Genomic DNA, 18491 nt, shown 5'->3' on the forward strand with positions numbered 1-18491 from the left:
ACAGCTGTCACAGTTTAATTTTATCCATTTACTTTTGCAGAAAACCTTAAAGTGCGGTCGGTTAGTGTAAAAATATGTTATGTAATTGTGCAATTGCATAGTGTGTACATAACAGGCTTGTGCTTGTTGCTATAGAAGTATGGTGGGAGATAGTACATAGTATGTCATACTCATACTCATGTCCACTGGCGGGCCGGATTCTGCATGCGGGAGCCCGCAGCGGAATCCGATCACGCCTGTGGCCGGCGACCCTGCGTACCTGTGCCTGTCTTCTTTTTTCTATACTGCGGATGTGTGCGGAAGTGCCGACCAGCGCATCATCGCACATGCGCAGTATAGTTTCTTTTTTTAACTCCTGCTTTCCCACGGAATCTGCAGCGCGTCTGCAGTTTGAATTACAGACAGGCCGCGGATCGGACGGCTTCCATTGACTTCAATGGAAGCTGTCCGCACTAAAATGGAGCATGTTACAATTTGTTTTCCGAATGTGTAAATTGAAGTGCGGATGCCCATGCTTCACGATGAGCAGCTTGAACTGCGGATCTTCTAGAAATCAAATCCGCCCATGAACATTGGACCTCAGACTTATTTCCTTATTTTACTTGATTATTGTAGACAGTATATCACTGTTGCATCTGTTTGTGTTTTAAATCATGTACAAGTACAATTCTTACAAGTCTGTAGAAGGTTAAAGGGTGCATTTTCTTGTGCAGTGATTCCCTTATACACTTACCTCTGTTGTGGATAAATCTGAATATTGTCTAATATATTAGGGGATTTACATGAGGTCCAGCTGCAACCACCGGAATTGAACCTTGCTACAATCCTGGTGACTTATCCCTTTAGATATCACCATTGATGCAGACAGCAGCATCAAGGAGGTTTGGAGAGAGAGGGGATGCCCTTCTCACCCCATCAGCACCACCACAGTTGAATTGCGGGTTACCGATGGTTGCCATGGGAGTCGGAGTCCAAATCACATCCTCTGGATGTGCCATGTATGGTGGCCTGGGCTGGTCAGTCTTTTTTCTCTGATTACTATCAGTGCAGAAAGTTGACAGTTTGAGATACTACACTGCACTACATAAGTACTGCAGTGCTTTATCTAAGTGATCCAAAAAATCACATCTTCAAGTCCCCTTGTGGTAAAAAAATAGAAAACTATTTTGTGTGGTATAATTATCTGTCTAAGCCTACATTCACTCAGCGCGATATCGCACTAGACAACATGCGCTTTACCCATGGATGCAAGGTGTTTTTCATGCAAAAATGCTTTGCATGCTGCTAATCGCAATGGGTAGAATTTTGATATAGTTTTGAAACACGGTTGCTTTGAGATCTGTGTTTTCAACCTGCTCCAGTTTTAATACTAAAAGGTTAAATGTCTGGTATAATAACTATTAACAGCAATTTACTACACAAAAATTTAAAAAATGGGTGGTTTCACATCTGTGCTGGGGATTCTGCTTTCCTGCTTCATTCGGGAAGGAGGAAAGGGGAATCCCTGTGGCTGAACGGTTCCATCTCTGAACGGAACCGAACAGCGCCGGATGGACCCCATTGACTATAATGGGGTTGGTCTGCTTTCTGCCCAGTTGCCTCGCTTTTGGATGGGAGAAAAAGTGCTGCATGCTGTGATTTTGCTTCTGGTATTTCCAGTTGGATCTGCGACGAAACCTCCGACCGAAGCTTCCGACATAGACATGAAACCACCCTTATTTATACATGCAATTCAAAGGAAACATAAAATCTAACTTTGTGCATTACTTTAACTTGTGTTGTATTTTATTATATTACAATAAATGCCATTTTAGTTTAATAAAAACCATGTAATTATTATTTCAGTACCTGAAGACCCTCCTCAAAATGTAGTCAAGGGCAACATTACAGCAAGATCCTTCTCTGTAACTTGGGATGCTCCAACTATTGTGACAGGAAAATTTAGTTATAGAGTTGAGTTGTACGGCCCCACTGGTAAGTAAATAGAACTGCTGTCCCCCCCAAGGTTTGATTAGTCATGTTTTTGATTCTGTGGTCTTCCATCATTGTATCTCTGCTATCATTTTTGAAGTAGATTGCTAAGTATATGTCCTAAGGTGTGAGCATTTCACTTAGGTAGTGTCATTCATATGCATTCATATTAGTTGTATACAATCACACAGGCATCATTTAGCGTCTTAAGAGGGTGCAGCAAAGAAAGGGAAGCAGAGGCACATGGTGCACTTTAAACAGAACTCAACTTCACTTTCTTTCAGGCAAACTAGTTTGGCAATTATAGAATTTACAGTTCAAAGCTTAGCAGTTTCCAGTGGTCTCTCAGCATGAGGGCATAATACTAGGTTACATTTAGCATGGTAGCTAGTTTCCAAGATGTCTATTTTTATAAATGCAGGAAATGTTATAAATTAAGAAAAGAAGCTATACTTGCCGGTTTGATCCCCCTGTCAGTCAGGTACTGTCGCTCCGGGCTTCACGGCCAGGCTTTGTGGCGGTGTTGGGCCCATATACACACGTGGCCACCTATCACTGGTCTCAGCAGTTTATTGCGCAAGACCATTGAAGCAATTGGTTGGTTGTAGTTGTCATGTGTGTATACAGGCCCATCACCATTGCAATAATGTAAACAAAGTCCAACAAGGAAGACTAGAGTGGCAGCACTGAACCGGAAGGTATTCAAACTAAGATTATAGTTGTTCTGTTTTTTCTTTTGTTTTTTTTTTTTTACAACATTTCCTCTATTTAGAGAAAAAATACATACACAGACAACCCCTTTAAAATGTAAAGCTCATTTTCCAGGTAATGTTTAATAAGCTTTCATAGAGCTCTTTGCACTGACAGAGGACTCTTATTGAATAATCCCACCTAAAATTAAAGCCTGCCTAGTAGCCACGTGGACTATTAACCCTTTCCAATCCACTGTCTGACGTCTTCCACCATTCTGATTGAAGGCTGTACAGCTCCGATGTCGGAAGACGTCCAGCAAAGTATTCTTACTGTATATTACTGGCCGCTCTGTTGTCGGGGGCCTCTCCAGCATGTCCCATACCGCAGTACCGGTTCTAGCCAACAGATGGCGCCATTGTATAATGGCAGAAAGAGAAAGCCCCCTAGGAAACCCTGAATCCAAAATTGGATTGCAAAGGGTTAATTGATTCAGATTTGAAGCTACTCATAGTAGCAGTTCTTTACTCTGGCTATTTGTGAGGGATCCCAATCCAGGCATCACCCTGTATGATGTTCACTTGCTTAAAGGGGTTGTCCCGCGGCAGCAAGTGGGTCTATACACTTCTGTATGGCCATATTAATGCACTTTGTAATGTACATTGTGCATTAATTATGAGCCATACAGAAGTTATAAAAAGTTTTATACTTACCTGCTCCGTTGCTGGCGTCCTCGTTCCCATGGAGCCGACTAATTTTCGCCCTCCGATGGCCAAATTAGCCGCGCTTGCGCAGTCCGGGTCTTCTGCAGTCTTCTATGGGGCCGCTCGTGTAGAATGCCGGCTCCGTGTAGCTCCGCCCCGTCACGTGCCGATTCCAGCCAATCAGGAGGCTGGAATCGGCAATGGACCGCACAGAAGCCCTGCGGTCCACGGAGACAGAGGATCCCGGCGGCCATCTTCAGCAGGTGAGTATGAAGACGCCGGACCGCCGGGATTCAGGTAAGCGCTGTGCGGGTTGTTTTTTTAACCCCTGCATCGGGGTTGTCTCGCGCCGAAAGAGGGGGGGGGGGGTTAAAAAAAAAAAAAAAATACCCGTTTCGGCGCGGGACAACCCCTTTAAATAAGACATGTTGAAGGTTTTCATCCTGATGTAACAGCTCAAAAACAGTTTGGCTGCATGCCAAGTGAAAAAATCTTGAAAATATCTTCAGCACTGCAATGTTTAAATAACTATGGAGCAGATTTACTGATGTACGGTTAGACAATACAAACCTAGGCCGCCTGCACACGGGCGGATTTGCATTGCGGAATCCAGAGCGGGCGTCTGCCTCCGGATTCCGCAGCAAATACTGCCCATAGCATGCTATGGCAAAACGCAATTTCCTCTACACGAGCAGAAATCGATTGAAATTTTTCGCTCATGGAGAAGAAAACACAGCATGCTCCATTTATGTGCAGATTCCGCATGCACGGCTTCCACTGAGGTCAATAGAAGCCATCTGATCTGTGGTCCTTCTGCAATGACATTGTGGAAAGCTTACGCATTCTGTGTAATCGCCTAGTAACGACGCAGGAAAAGCCGGGATTAAACAAAACAAAAATGTACTGCGCATATCTGATGGTTTGCCATGTGGACCATCCTCAGTACAGCCGGTGAAAGAAAAAGCAGTTACGTGCAGATGCTGCTGGGCACAGGGACAGACTCCACTGTGGGATTCTGCATGCAGAATCTGGCCCGCCCGTGTGCAGGCAACTTTAGACTACACAGTCTGATAATGCTCCAGTTTATCACAGTCATTCTGCCGAATGATAAATATGGTGAATCTTTGGACTCTCTAGTCTAACGTTACACCAGCAATTAGTTGGCTTAGTTAATGCCAAAAATTGAGCCAAAATTTGGTGCAAATTTTGAAGAAGTGTTGCATTTAGGCCATGCGCCTTTTCCATGAAGGAATGATCCTTTTTCAGACAAACTGTAAAAAGTATCCAGTGTCTAAAACACATAGTATAACTGGCACAAAGCATATTTGACAGTTTTCTCAGGAATGGTTTGGTTTCTCCTTAGGTAGATCACCTAGTAGGTGTAAGGAGACTTATAAGGTCATGCACGCCTTTCTGGGAAATATATGCTAATGGAAAGATGGAACAATACCTTTAGGCTGGGTTCACACAGGGCGGATTCTCGACAGAAATCTCGCGGTTTGGCCGCAGTGAAAAAACACGAGATTTCCGCCGGGGGAACTGCTGCTTCAAAACCCGCGGCGGTTTTGAAGCGGCTCGGCCGCTTGCTCTTCCGCTGCAGCCGGCGCTCCCATAGAGGAGAGCGTGGCTGCAACGGAAGAAAAAAAAAATGAACATGCTGCGCCCGGCAAATCCGCGCCGCAGCGCCAACTTCTGCCGGCTTTGCCGCAGCAGATTTGCCTTTCCGTGTGAACGAAATTTCTGAGAAATCTCGTCCACATGGCTGGCTAAACCCGGGATTAGCGGCCGCATGCAGATTTGCCGCGGCGAAATTCCAGAGGGAATTTCCGTGGCAAATCCACCCCGTGTGAACCCAGCCTTACAGTCACCTTGTCACAAATACTGGGAATATAAACCAAACACAGAGTCTTCTCCAGAAGGTAGAAGGTTCCCAGTCATTGTTACAAGGCTTGATAAAAGGTCTGACATTGACTTGCAGGAATGCTGCCTTCCAATAGGTAGTGCTATACAGGCTTTGTTCCATGTTTCCATTGACAGTTTTCTGGCACCAAGGAACTGTTGAATTTTGAATAGTAAATCTGCCCCAATGTGTATATATCCACACAAGCGATGTATACATTGTCCTTTGAAAATTGGATGGTTTTACCTGTCTGTAGAATGGTGATATTAGATTTACTGTATACCCCACTGTGTGTCCTGTGAACTTTCATGTGCTGCTGATCTGCCATAGTTAACTTATAAAAGCATTCCTTTTTCTTACACACTGAATTCTTTTCCCATCAGGTCGGATTCTGGATAATAGCACAAAGGATCTCAAGTTTACTTTTACTAACCTTACTCCTTTCACAACCTATGATGCATACATCAGTGGAGAAACAAGCGCAGGTGTTGGGCCCAGATCCAACATATCTGTTTTCACTCCCGCTGAAGGTAACAGCATTTCTGTTACAGTATTTATATCTTGGCCCGTATATGCTATAGGAATGGGAAATATATAATGCATGGTAATAATGGAATACAGAAAACACCAAATCAAAGCAGATAGATGCCAGAAGCAGCAGAGTGAACCTTGGAAAAAGTTCAAAAATGTATACAGTATATAAAAGAAATACTAAATGCCTAAAGACTGGGATTCAGAAATATACACTATCAGGATATAAAGCAAAATGGAAGGAAATAATCTATTTTCAATACAGAATAATGTATTTCATATGGCAAATATTTAGATCTGGAGCAGACCTCTAAATAGAAAACCTGCAAGATAAGAAGAGTACAGGAACATGATTCCTTTAATTTAAGAATTTAGAAGGCTTCTGTCACAATTGACCATTACATGTAGGAAATATTCTATGATATAGTAGATTATGGTTCATTGTGGTAGGTACGGCTATAACTGAATAGTTCTCGGTAAAGAGCTACAATATACAGTGTCTTATAATACAGGGTTATTATAAATGAACTTGCAACCCTCAAAACTCACATTTAAGGACACTCAGATACATACATTTAATATAGATGGAAACAAACTCAAAAAGTTGTGTTGCACAACATCAACCATGTTTTTCACGTCAGAGGTGATCACTGTGAGCCCCCTTTTGTCACTTGACACACATGAAGCCTGTCATCAAGTTCCTGCCATACGCGTTGTACGTATCACGACTGACTGATGCAACAGCTACTGTGATGCGTCCTCACAGATCATACATGGTGGGCGGTAAGTTGGGTATGTAGACTCTACACTCTTCCTGAGCAAAAAATGACAAGGCGTAAGGTCCGGGGAGCATGGAGGCCAAGGAAGAAGTTCACCTTTGTCAGAACATGCACGGCCATCCATCTGTTTAGTAGTCTCCTATTGAGCTCACTTCTGACTTCATTGTGCAGATAGGGGGGTGCCCCATCCTGTTAGAATATGAAACCTGGGATTTCCTGTTTCGGCTGCGGAAGAAGCCATATCTGTAGTGTTCAGGTACGAAATCCCTGGGATTGTTTCCTCATGGAAAGAGAAGGGGCCGTATAGTTTTCTTCAGGTTATAGTGCTAAACAACTTCACCTTGAAGGAGTCACACATATTCCACGTAGACAAATGGGTTTTCCCTTCTCCAGATTCTGACATTACGATTGGTAACCGTGTTCGAAAGGTGGAAGGCGGCTTCATCACTAAACACTAAAGACTCCATGAAACCATCGCCTTCCATTGCAGTTTGCTTACTCTTGCAGATAGAACGTCGCCTCGCTTCGTCATTTGGTTTCAGGGCCGATAACAGTTGTAATCAGTAGGGATAACATCACAAATCTTCCGCACAGTCGGCTGCGGGACGTGTAATTTTTTGCTGGCTCTGACAGTGAATTTCTGGAGACTTCGTGTTAAACTTACACGGACATGCTCCACCATTTGCATGCTAACTGGTGGACGAACAGATGATTTGTGCTTACAGATAGAAATTATGGGCCGAGTGGGTGGATCTTCACCAAACTTTGTTAGAAAATTACATTGCACACAAATAACAGACTAGTAGACATGAAAGTCAAGGACACAAAATGCTCTCCGGTCCTCATTGACAGCCATTTTGTCTCAAAACCCCTCAGTGACGACTACAGCATAGTAAAACTTTTTGGACCTTATTTAGCAAGACTGTCTAAAATTAAGACTGTCCTTGTTGCCCATAGCGATTAATCACAGTGCAGCTTTCATTTTGCAGCTTGGAAATGAAATCTGCACTATGATTGGCTGCTATGAACAACAAGGACCTCTTACTGGTAGAGAGTTTTGCTAAATGAAAATGTTTGAGTTTCTTGTGTATCTGAGTGTTATTAAATGTGAGTTATGGGGGTTTCAAATCAGGAAGATTATTTGTAATAATAGCCCTGTATAAGGCCTCCTGCACAAGGGCTGATTTGTATTGCAAAAGCCAAAGCGGGATTCCGCCTCCGGACTCCGCAGCAAATCCAGCCCATAGCATTCTATAGGAATACGCGATTTCTATAGGAAATCGATTGCGATTTCCTGCTCACGGGGAAGAAATTACAGCATGCTGCGATTTTGTGCGGGCTACGCATGGCCGGCTTCCATTGAAGTCAATGGAAGCTATCTGTCCCGCGGCGTTCTGCGATCATCATTGCAGAATGGACATGAGAGCCGCGTCATCGCCATAGCGAGGGCGTGGCGCCCTCTTCCCTGAGCATGTGTGATGGCACGTCGGCTGGCACATCTCAATATAGGAGAAGACAGCGGGACAAGTAATGCTGGGGTCACCGGTCGGGAATCCCGCATGCGGGGACTGACCTGCCTGTCCGTAGGAGGATTAAGTTAAGAACAAATAAAAAGCAGTCTTCTAGATATTAATTTAATGCTGGTGTTTAGAGCCACAAATGTCTATCATACATTTCTGTAAAACTGTTATGGAAAATGTGATATTTATTATACACCGGTAAATGTTGAGTTCTCTGATCAATTCGACTAGGATTTTGTATAAGATATCATAAACTGATAAATGCAGATTGAAACTGTATCCACATGGTGGCAGTATATACTAATGCATCCCTTAGCCTAGAGCAAATCTCTTTCTTTAGCAATTTTGTGATTTTAATGTTTCTAAAACATATTAAAAAGTCAATCATCCTACATATTTACACATTCCCGTATTTTAATATCTATATATTTTTACATTATCTGTAACTGGTGTAAAAACAAAAACTATTGAAAATGAAAAAAATTAAAGAAAAAAGGAAAAAAACAAAAAAGAGAAATTAAGTTTTAACCTCTTCACAGTTAACATATTATCCCATAAACAGTTTAGCTATTTGTAGTAAATCTTAGATTAGAAAATGCAATTATGGAGGATGATAAAGGAGCAAATCCTTGTTCTTTATACAGGTAGCAGCACTGCCACTTATTGTACTGCATACTTGGTGCTTCAAGGGGTTCTGTCAGTAAAATTAAAAAAATAATGCATACTCACCCACATCCTGCCCTTTTATCCCTTAAGAGTTAAACCTGTAAAAAGAAAAGATTGAAAAAAAAAAAAAAACTCACCTAATCACATTGTTGTTCTCCCTCCGCTGTTTACCTGCCGCGTGCAGGGTCAGCTCCAGTGGCTCCTGCGCACTCTCACCGTCCTGGCCGCGTCTCACCTCTGTGGTCAACAGAGAGTTGACGGCGAGTGCGCATGCATGCCGGGAAGGGGGACGCATGCACAGTCGCCGTTGACTCTCCGCGGACGGCAGAAGTTAGATGCGGCTAGGCCAATCAGTGGGCGATGCGTCACTTGTGACGCGTGGACCACTGACCCAGGCGTCAGTTTTTTCTGCCCGGCATGGTCGGAGCAGGGGCGGAAGCTGGCACTTTGCCAGCTTCTGCCCTGCGATCGCATGACTGCCGGAGATAAAGAGGAGGATCAACAGCCTCCTGGGGACCAGCCCCGACGGCACAGGTGAGTAGGTTTTTTTGGTTTTTTTCCTGACAGAACCCCTTTAATGACCACTGCACTGTGTATTTAGCAATTTATGAAAATGAAACAGAACAGTTATTAACCCTTTGAAATCCAATTTTGGATTGAGGGTTTCCTAGGGGGTTTTCTCTTTCTGGCATTATACAATGGCGCTATCTGCTGGCTAGAGCCAGTACTGCTGTATAGGACATGCTGGAAAGGCTCCCGACAACAGAGCGGCCAGTAATATTCAGTAAGATTACCCTGCCGGACGTCTTCAGACACCAAAGCTGTACGGCCTTCAATCAAATTGTCTTCAGACATCAGACAGTGGATTGGAAAGCGTTAATGGGTCTACCACAATGCTTTCTTCTTCCTGCGTCGGCCCCAGAACTTTTCCGCACAGAGGATCCGGGAATGCGTAGAATACATGAAGAGGCGTGCTTATAAAGTGCACTGTGTGCTGGTGGAAATATTACTAAACCCGGTTCAGGAAACGCCAGGCATAGCAAAGTTCCATCTAAGTGTCTCCTTTTGCAGCAGCACATTTTATGAACTGCCTCTAAATCACACCTGATAGCTTCAAAGAATAGAAACCAGGGAGAAAAGTAAAGTAAAACGTAGTGCACTATGTTTCGGTATACAACATTGTTGGTCCTATTTAGTCATTGATTAGTCAATACAGAATGTGAACTGTAAATAGTACATGTGAATACAAAACTATGACCACACATCAGACCCCTTAAACAAATATAGGTAGCCAGATCTCCTAAATAAATATAAACCCCCATACCACCAAAACAAATAAAGACCCTACACTACACCCAAAAATAGAGACCCCCACATCAGACCTCCAAAATATGCCACCTTTATACAGACCTCCTTAATACAAACCTCAGAAGACCATACTACCATAATAAACATCTCAGATGCCTCCATTTATACTGACCCCACACCAAATCCTGTGTTTTTAACACCCCAGACTAGGACCCCTTTATACACACCCCAGACCAGACACATAATTGTACTAATCAATACTCTAAAGATAACACATTATCTATATAAATTCAATGGGCGCTGTGGTTGTAGTACTAAACCCGCCACTGCAATGTTGACAGTGCTATCTTCTTCTAGCGCTGTCTTTACAGACAGCAGGTCCAGATGATTGACAGGAATCCAGAGTGGCATACCCTCGCCAATCAACTACTGATAACCTATTCTGAACATAGATCATCAAAGTCTGGACAACCCTTTTAAGTAAATTCACACTTTCCTGTATGTCCCCACAGCAGCACATACATATGGGGATGTAACAAAACAACTCAATCCTAGGATACCACAGAGCACAAAACTGAATGTACAAAACTAGATTTTTCTGAAGTTCCAAAATCAATTCTATAATGCTTATTGAACATATGTTGAGACTTCCTCCAAGTACAGCAGCTTTACCAATGCTAGAAATTGCAACCTGAGCCCACTTGGCCCAAGACACTGTCATGGTTCTGGTGGAGTAAGCTCTCACACCCTGCAGGGGGAAAGACCTTTTATCTTGTAATAGGTGGCAATAGATTCTCTAAGCCACCAAGCAGTTGTAGTCGTAGATGGTCTAACACCTCTGCTTAGACCATAAAAGGTGACAAAAAGCTTACTCAATCGTCTGAGTCCCTTGAATTCTGGATAAGTAATTGTTGAGACATCTCTCAACATCAAATGTCTGCAGTCTCTCTTGCTCTTCTGAGGTTGATTCCATTTGGAATATAGGCCATGTGATCTCATGGTTGATATTCTTAAAGAAGTAAAAAAAAATAGTACTGTCCTAAGAACCACTCTTTATGGCAAGATAGACACGTATGGTTCCTTCGCAGCTATTGCTAGCTTCTCACAGACCCAATGTGATAGTGACTAGAAAGCCGATTTTGTACGAAAGGTCATTTTGTATTATTTCTCGTATAATGTTCTAGAAATATTTGCTTCCTGCAGAGGTTCAAATGGTTCCTGACATAATTGGTTAAGAGCCAAAGGAAGATCCCAACTTGGAAAGGGATTTAACTTTTTCAGCCTCATCTTCTAAATAGCTGTCAGACACCTCTTTAAAACAGGTTCCCTTGCTCACTGTGTTACAGTGAAGGATGAGATTGCTAAGATCTGTACCTTAATAGTATTAGGCATGAGTGCTTTGTCTTCCACATCCTGGAGGAACTTCAAGATGTCCTGAACAGTTGACATTTGGCCAAGCACCGTCTTCTGAAGCTCGCTAAAATTGTGGTATAATTCTGAATAGTAACAAGATCTTTGGACTGTGTAAGAGTAGATATGACCGTTTCTGACAACCCCATACTTATTACTATGGGCCTGTCATTCTTCTGCATGCTGTCAGATTTAATGCTCTCGGGCCACTCTGGGACAGGTGGTTGCCCTGTGACACCAGCTCTGGTCTGAGCAGCAGCCTTCAGTAAGTGTCAAGTAAGGGGAGCCAAGCTCTCTTCGGCTTTAACACTATGACTGCTATGATTAAGACTTTGTCTCAGTTGACCTTTGCCAGGACTCTGGGGATCAGCAGCATTGGTGGAAACACATACACTAGGCTGAAATTCCTTACAATGTAAAATGTATTCAGGGCATCCAGATTCTTCTTACGTAACAGCAAATAGAACTCTTTCACTTTCATGCTGCTCTTTGTGGCCATCAGGTCCTATCTCTGGTAAACTTCATCTGTCCACCAGTTGAGAGAAGACCTTTAGATGCAGAGACCTACTCTCCTGGAGATGTCTGGAAACAGCTCAGATCATCCCAAACATTCAGGCCTCACTTGATATAAACAACCATAATGTCCTCTACGTATGCCTCTGCCCTGTTCTGAATCTGTGCCGCTTCTCCAAGAAGAGCTTAAGATCTTGTTCCACCATGCCAATTTATGTGGCAGTGTTGTCAGACTGTACGCAGATTATCCTATTTTGCAGGAAATTATGAAATTGGTGCAGCACTTTTGCATAATTCTTATTTCCTTCCTGTTGGATAAACAACTTTTTTCTCATGCTGTTTAGAAGCTTTTGGTTGTGAACCCATCAAAATACGTCAGAGGTGTCTGTGTTTACTCTGACCAACTGGGAAAGTATTATTGATTTTCTGGCTTCAATGCCAACTGCCACATAAGGGATCTTCTTTAGTGACTCTTTAAGAGAGTCTGTCTGACTATCTTTTCAAACAGCAACTCATGCTGGACTTCCTTATATGCCATTTCACCTAAGGAACAGCATCAGTAACTACTGACATGGGACCCAGGATTTTTATGATCTGGTGAATGGTAATTGGGTTGCCTGAGATCATCTCTAAAACTGTCTGAATTCTGTCTGAATTGATCCTTTTGGGGGGTCAAAGCCAGAGTCACAATCTTTATGCCCATCACAAAGCCCTGGAATTGAAGAATTCAGGATGGAGACAGGTGGAATTTTTTCACAGTGATAATCCAGATTACCTAGGTGGTGTAATAATACATAATGTCTTTTAATTGTTTCTCCAGCAGAAAACTAGACAATGTATCTGTTATCTGGACATACAGATAGATTATCCTTATCCACCTCAGTCTAAGATATAAGGATATGTGGATCTATTTTGATTCCAAAGGGTAGAGTCAGGGGCATAACTATAGGGGATGCAGAGGATGCAGTTGCACCCAGGCCCCGAAGCCTTAGGGAATCCATAAGGCCTCTCTTCCCCATATAGGGTGCCCAGTACTAGGAATAAAACATTATATTTGGAGGTCCTGTTATAAATTTTGCATTGGGGCCCAGAAGCTTTAAGTTACGCCTCTGGGCAGAGCTATGTATTAATCGTTATTATGAGTCTCAGGAATCTGCATCTCTGCCACTGCGAAGTGAAGATTGGCATCCTTTAGGCCTAATGTGACAATTTAATTGCCACACTCTACAAGAGACTCTATCGATCGGATTGTCTTCATCTGAAACATCTTCTTCTTTGAAGATATGGAGGTATCTGAGGTCTGTTATAGGGTGAAATATTATGTCTGGCTTTGGTACTAAGAGGTTGGAAGAATGTACTTCTATGCCAAGTTCTGAGGGTGGAATGTCTTCAATAACATTTTAAGATGAATTTTCCTACCACAAGCTTTTCTCTGGGTCAGGTGATTTAGGCCGCTTTTACACGGGCTACAAAATCGTACAATTTTCTCGCGATGTGACAGCGCTACAAAACGCATGTATGTGCAACCGATGCTTTCCTATGGGTTTCTTCACATTAGCGATGTTTTGTCTGCTGCTATCTTGTGAGAAAGAATTACAGCATTCTTTATATTGCAGCGATTTATGATGTTTTGTACCCATGTTTCCCTATGGAGCCTTTGTTTTTGTTGCCTCGCATGAAATCGCGGTTTTCGTGCGATGCGACTTTTACATTAGAAAATAAGTCCTACTCTAAAAATAAGCCCTAGCTGCACTCCAAAAAAAAGGAATACTGACCTAAATGGCTCGGCCTGGGTCCTCCCGCTGCTCTCTGCAACTCTGCAATCCTCATTCACTCACTAAAGATTACTTCCTGGTTGCGGGTTTTATAAATCCCGCCTTCAGGAAGCGATGACTCTGATTGCTTCTCGAGTGCTGCTCAGCCAACTAATGCAGTGCTGGATGAACCAATGCGATGGCTGTGATTGGTTCATTCAGCGCTACATTTATTGATTCTTTGGCCGCTGCTCAGCTAAACAACAGCCAGCACATTGAGGAGGCAGGATTTTTGAATCGGCTAAACCACTGCATTGATTAGCTAATTCATAAATCCTGCCTCCATAATGCAATGGCTGTGATTGGATCTTCAGCCGCCGCTCAGCCAATCAATGTAGCGTTGGATGAACCAATAACAGCCATCACATTGCTTCATCCAGTGTTGCATTGATAGGCTGAACAGCTCTTGAGAACCAATCAGAGCCATCGCTCTCTGGAGGTGGGACTTATGAATACTGCAACCAGGAAGTGATCTTCTGTGGGCAAACAAAGACTGCTTAACACATGGAAGAGCTCCGGAGAGCAGCAGGATAACCGACCAAAGCCTTTTAGGTAAGTTTTTTTTTTTTTTCAGTGCAGCTAAGGCTTATTTTCGGGGTAGGGCTTAACCTTCTTGTGATAAAATCAATGCAATTTCATTCTGGACAGCAGCAATGCACGATTTTTCGCAAAAAAATGCATCACTGATGTTACAAAATTATGAGGACAAAGCTGTGATATTGCTGTGATCTTGTAACAGCGATATTGCTGTCGCCCATGTAAAAGAGGACTAAATGTCTTTAGTTCCAGTGTATTATACTAAGGTATCAATCATCCTAGATTTCAGTTTGCCACGGATGGAAGAAGATGGCGAACCTTCCCTTTTTGGGGGTCCTGAGGCAACAGAATTCGTGCTTGTTGTTAGAGGATGCAGGAGGTTTGCTTCCCGCCTGGAGACCTGCACCTGGAATATCTTTTCCCTTCAGAAGTTGAGGGGCTTTTCTCTCTGAGTTTGAGAACAAAAATTACAATATGAAAAACAGATTCCCTATGTGAATTCTTATATGTAGACCTAGATGTGATTGGATTTTTTTTATCTTGAGGTTGCAGATATACACCTATGGAAGTCTCATGATGTTCTGCAGTAGCTGTAATATACACATATTGCAGCCTCAAGATGTGCTGCAGTAGCTGCCATCAATATCGTAGTTGCCCTGCTCAGTTTATTTCTGAAGGCAGAAACACTTAAAACCCCTAGTCTCCTATATGGCGTAATTTAATATTGGGACCTTTGAGTGAGGTGCTTGAAATTTTATATGGGATACTTTGGGGGATATTGTACTATGGGATTATTTACTATGGGGTCTTTAGAGGAGGCTTATATGTCTTGCGATTTAATACTAATTACTATTTGTATGGCGCTATTTGTTGAGGGGTGTTTGGGGGAAGGGGGGAGTCACCAGCTATAAGGTGCTATTTTCTGTGTTACAGGGTAAGTAGTATTAACTTCAGAAGTACTGTATGTGCCACTATTTTAGGGTTCTCCTCCACTTCATTTATTTCAATAGGACTGCTCAGGATAGTTAAGTGCTAGAACTTGGCTATCACTGGTGGCCCATAGAAATTAATGGAGTTGTGGTACATTTGTGCTACCTTTACATTAAGATGCTCCAGACCCTCTTTCTCAGGTTCGATGGGGTCCCAGCATTCTATCTCCTACCGATCAGCATGGCACAGTATAGGGGATAACTTACTTTTGTGTGGCATTACTATTTAAGAAGCACAAAAGGCTGTGGGGAGCATCAAGCGGGCTATTATTGCCATCTTCGGTACTATGGATAGGGAGTTTGTGTATGTTGGTAATAGGGATGCTAAAAATGATATCTGTGCACAAATTCTGCAGAAATGAGTCAGGGCTATAAGAAGTCATCAAGGTAGTCTGAGCCCACATAGAGAAGAAAAGAGAACATGAACAATGCCAGTCAGAGAAGATGTCACTTGTGACCACTGGAGGTAACTGTACAGTAACCCTGATATGGTCTGCAGAGCTCTATGTAGTACTGGAATTTACCACTATAGTTTTTTAAATCCATTGTCAGCTATTATTCTGTCACCATGTGATATGTGGTCATGGTCTAGCGGTGATACTTGTAACATTATAGCGGTGGTATTGGTAATATTAGCCTCCACATACTGCGTTTTGTTCAGGAACAGTTAGGTAATGTTTATTATTTGTATTGTGGTAATAACATAACTATATTAGAGGCATATTATCATAAAATCATATTATAGATGCATACATTTTTTTTATATTTTCAGCTTTTTATTTGTTTGTTTTTCTTAATTTTGTTGAGGGGGGTGAAGGGGGCAGGGGTACATATATCTTCTTAATGCTTGTGCACCTGCGTTTTTGAGACCCTATATGGGTCTGGTCAACAAAAGCACCACATGCTTCCACTACATTGCAATGACTAATTGAGTGGGTGCACCATGTAGTCTAAGCCTGTTAATTGAAGGGGTGAAGTCTGCTGTATAGCCACATCAAAATCTGCAGCACAAAATATGCCTGAAGGCGGATTGCTCCAAAGCAAGCAGGAAAGGGTGCCACTACTAAGGCTGCTCTCACACATTAACGCTTTGCCGCGATTTTACTCTAGCTTTTGTCCGCAGCTCCCTGCGGCCGATAGCGTGTTTTTAGTGCACCCCATCATTGTGACGGGTGATGAGGTGCGCTAAATGATTAAATATAGAGCAGAAAGCGTTCGAAAATCACAGCGCTAGAAAAAGGCCGTCCAGCACCGCAATCGAACGTATGTTTGCGAGGCCCCATTAATTTCAATGGGAGCATTATACCGCATTAATCGTGGTAAAAAGGGCTTGTGTGAGAGAGGCCTTACTCTATGACCAACTCTGTCTATTTTCCTATGGGTGAAGTTATGATGGATGTTCCACAGAGCAAAGAGAAGGATGTGTGCTTGGCCAAATGGGATGAGAGATTTAGGATGGCTGCCTGCTTATATCAGGCTGATTTAATGTTGAGTCTCTTGAAGGGTTACGCCCAACAAGCAGTACTAGGGCTGAACGATTTGGGCAAAAATGAAAATCTCAATTTGTTTTTTTTTTTTAGTCTTATGGTCAATTCTTTTTTAGTATTGATTTTTTTTTTTTTTGCTGAATGAACCGAAAATCTTGCAATAAGAGGCTTGTTTCCTGCAGGACAAGTTGTACTTGTAGCACTACTGTGGGATACATATAATGTATTGCTTAATTTTATTAAATTAGCTTTTTGGCAGTGAGAAGAAATAAACAGAAATTCTGCCATTTTTAACAGCATTTTTTGTGAGATGAGTTGTAATTTACACTGTTACCATTTTGGTGTAAGTGTGACTTTGTGACCATTTTTTTTATTGTGTGTTTTTTCTTGGAGTTGGGTCATATTGAATGCTGCAATTATTAAGGTTTACATTTTTTACATAAAAAGGGGGATTTGGAGGGAAAGATGTGTTTTGTTTTTTTTAAAGTTTTTTATCTTTATTAACTTTTTTAAACATTTTTTGTGGCTTTTAAGGGGCCCAGTGCATAAACTGACAGAGCGCCTCTGCAAGAATCAACCTATACGGCAGCCACCCGGCTCTGCATTCAATCTCTGATTAGTATCACTTTGGCCGCATCAGCACTCTTACTGATCACACATATTGGCGATTAGTAAATGTGCGGAGTGGTTATTGCATCGGTTGATTTCTAACACTGACAAAGGTGCTCAATTAATGTAAGAAATCAACTGATGCGACATCTGCCTGGCACATTTATGCATCCCAAGAAGAAAGTTCCATGACACAGTCAGTACGCAATGAGATGCTGATAAAGTGCAATGCAGAGCGAAATAATAAGCAGATTATGGGACTCTCCATGACTTCTGAATACAGACAGCAGCTCTGTTCGGTACAAGTAGCACTCTCAATAGAAAAGTGCTGTCTAAGTCATAGAAAGTCCCATAACCCGCTTATATTTCACTGGTTCTGCACTGCAAGGCATCACACTTCTGAATTTTTTTGTACGGCTGGATAAATGTGCCGGGCAGCTGTTACATCAGTTAATTTCTTAGTCAATGTAAGAAATCAACTGATGCGACAGCCACCTGGCACACTTACACAGTTACATCAGTAAGTGTGGGGTCGGGTGGCCGTTTCTGTTTTTGGCCGGCATCAGCTCCATGTACTTCCAGCTGCCCCTTGGAAAAATTAATCAATAGCGGGACTGCTTCTTCGGTCAGCGGGCAGGCAGACTAGGGGCGCATTTTATTTCTTCCAATCAATGGCTTTGCTGATGCAGGGCCCTAATGCTGCTGGGGGCGGAGTCATAATCTGTGTGCTGTTCACTCTGCTTCTTGAAATGGTGCTCCGCCACAAATCGAATTTACTGATTTAAGGAAAAAACTTAATGAAGGGCCAAATAATTGGCAAATTAATCAAATTACTTTGATTAATAGCCCAGCCCTAAGAAGTACTGGTGTTGCATGAAGTATCTCTGGAAAATATACTCAAAAGACTAGAGGCTTTGTATGGAGATGTTACCACCATCCCTGAGTTGTGCAAGAAATCTATATTCACAGCCAGAGAGAGGACAACACCATTGAATAGTGTGGGGTAGGATTACAGCAACTGTCGAAGAAATTGACCAAGAAAGATCCTGAGGGGTACACAGCT

General features: G+C 42.5%; 1 protein-coding gene across 1 annotated transcript in view; it reads left to right on the forward strand.

Moving 5' to 3' along the window:
- PTPRQ (protein tyrosine phosphatase receptor type Q) overlaps window positions 1–18491 on the forward strand; it is a 377099-nt gene that overhangs the window by 138772 nt on the left and 219836 nt on the right. The window contains exons 24-25 of the mRNA XM_066589856.1: window positions 1846–1974; window positions 5649–5795. Coding sequence (XP_066445953.1) covers window positions 1846–1974; window positions 5649–5795 — 276 coding nt within the window. The remainder of the gene's footprint in view (window positions 1–1845; window positions 1975–5648; window positions 5796–18491) is intronic.

The sequence above is a fragment of the Eleutherodactylus coqui genome, chromosome 2 (assembly GCF_035609145.1).
Source record: "Eleutherodactylus coqui strain aEleCoq1 chromosome 2, aEleCoq1.hap1, whole genome shotgun sequence".
NCBI classification, from domain to species: domain Eukaryota; kingdom Metazoa; phylum Chordata; class Amphibia; order Anura; family Eleutherodactylidae; genus Eleutherodactylus; species Eleutherodactylus coqui.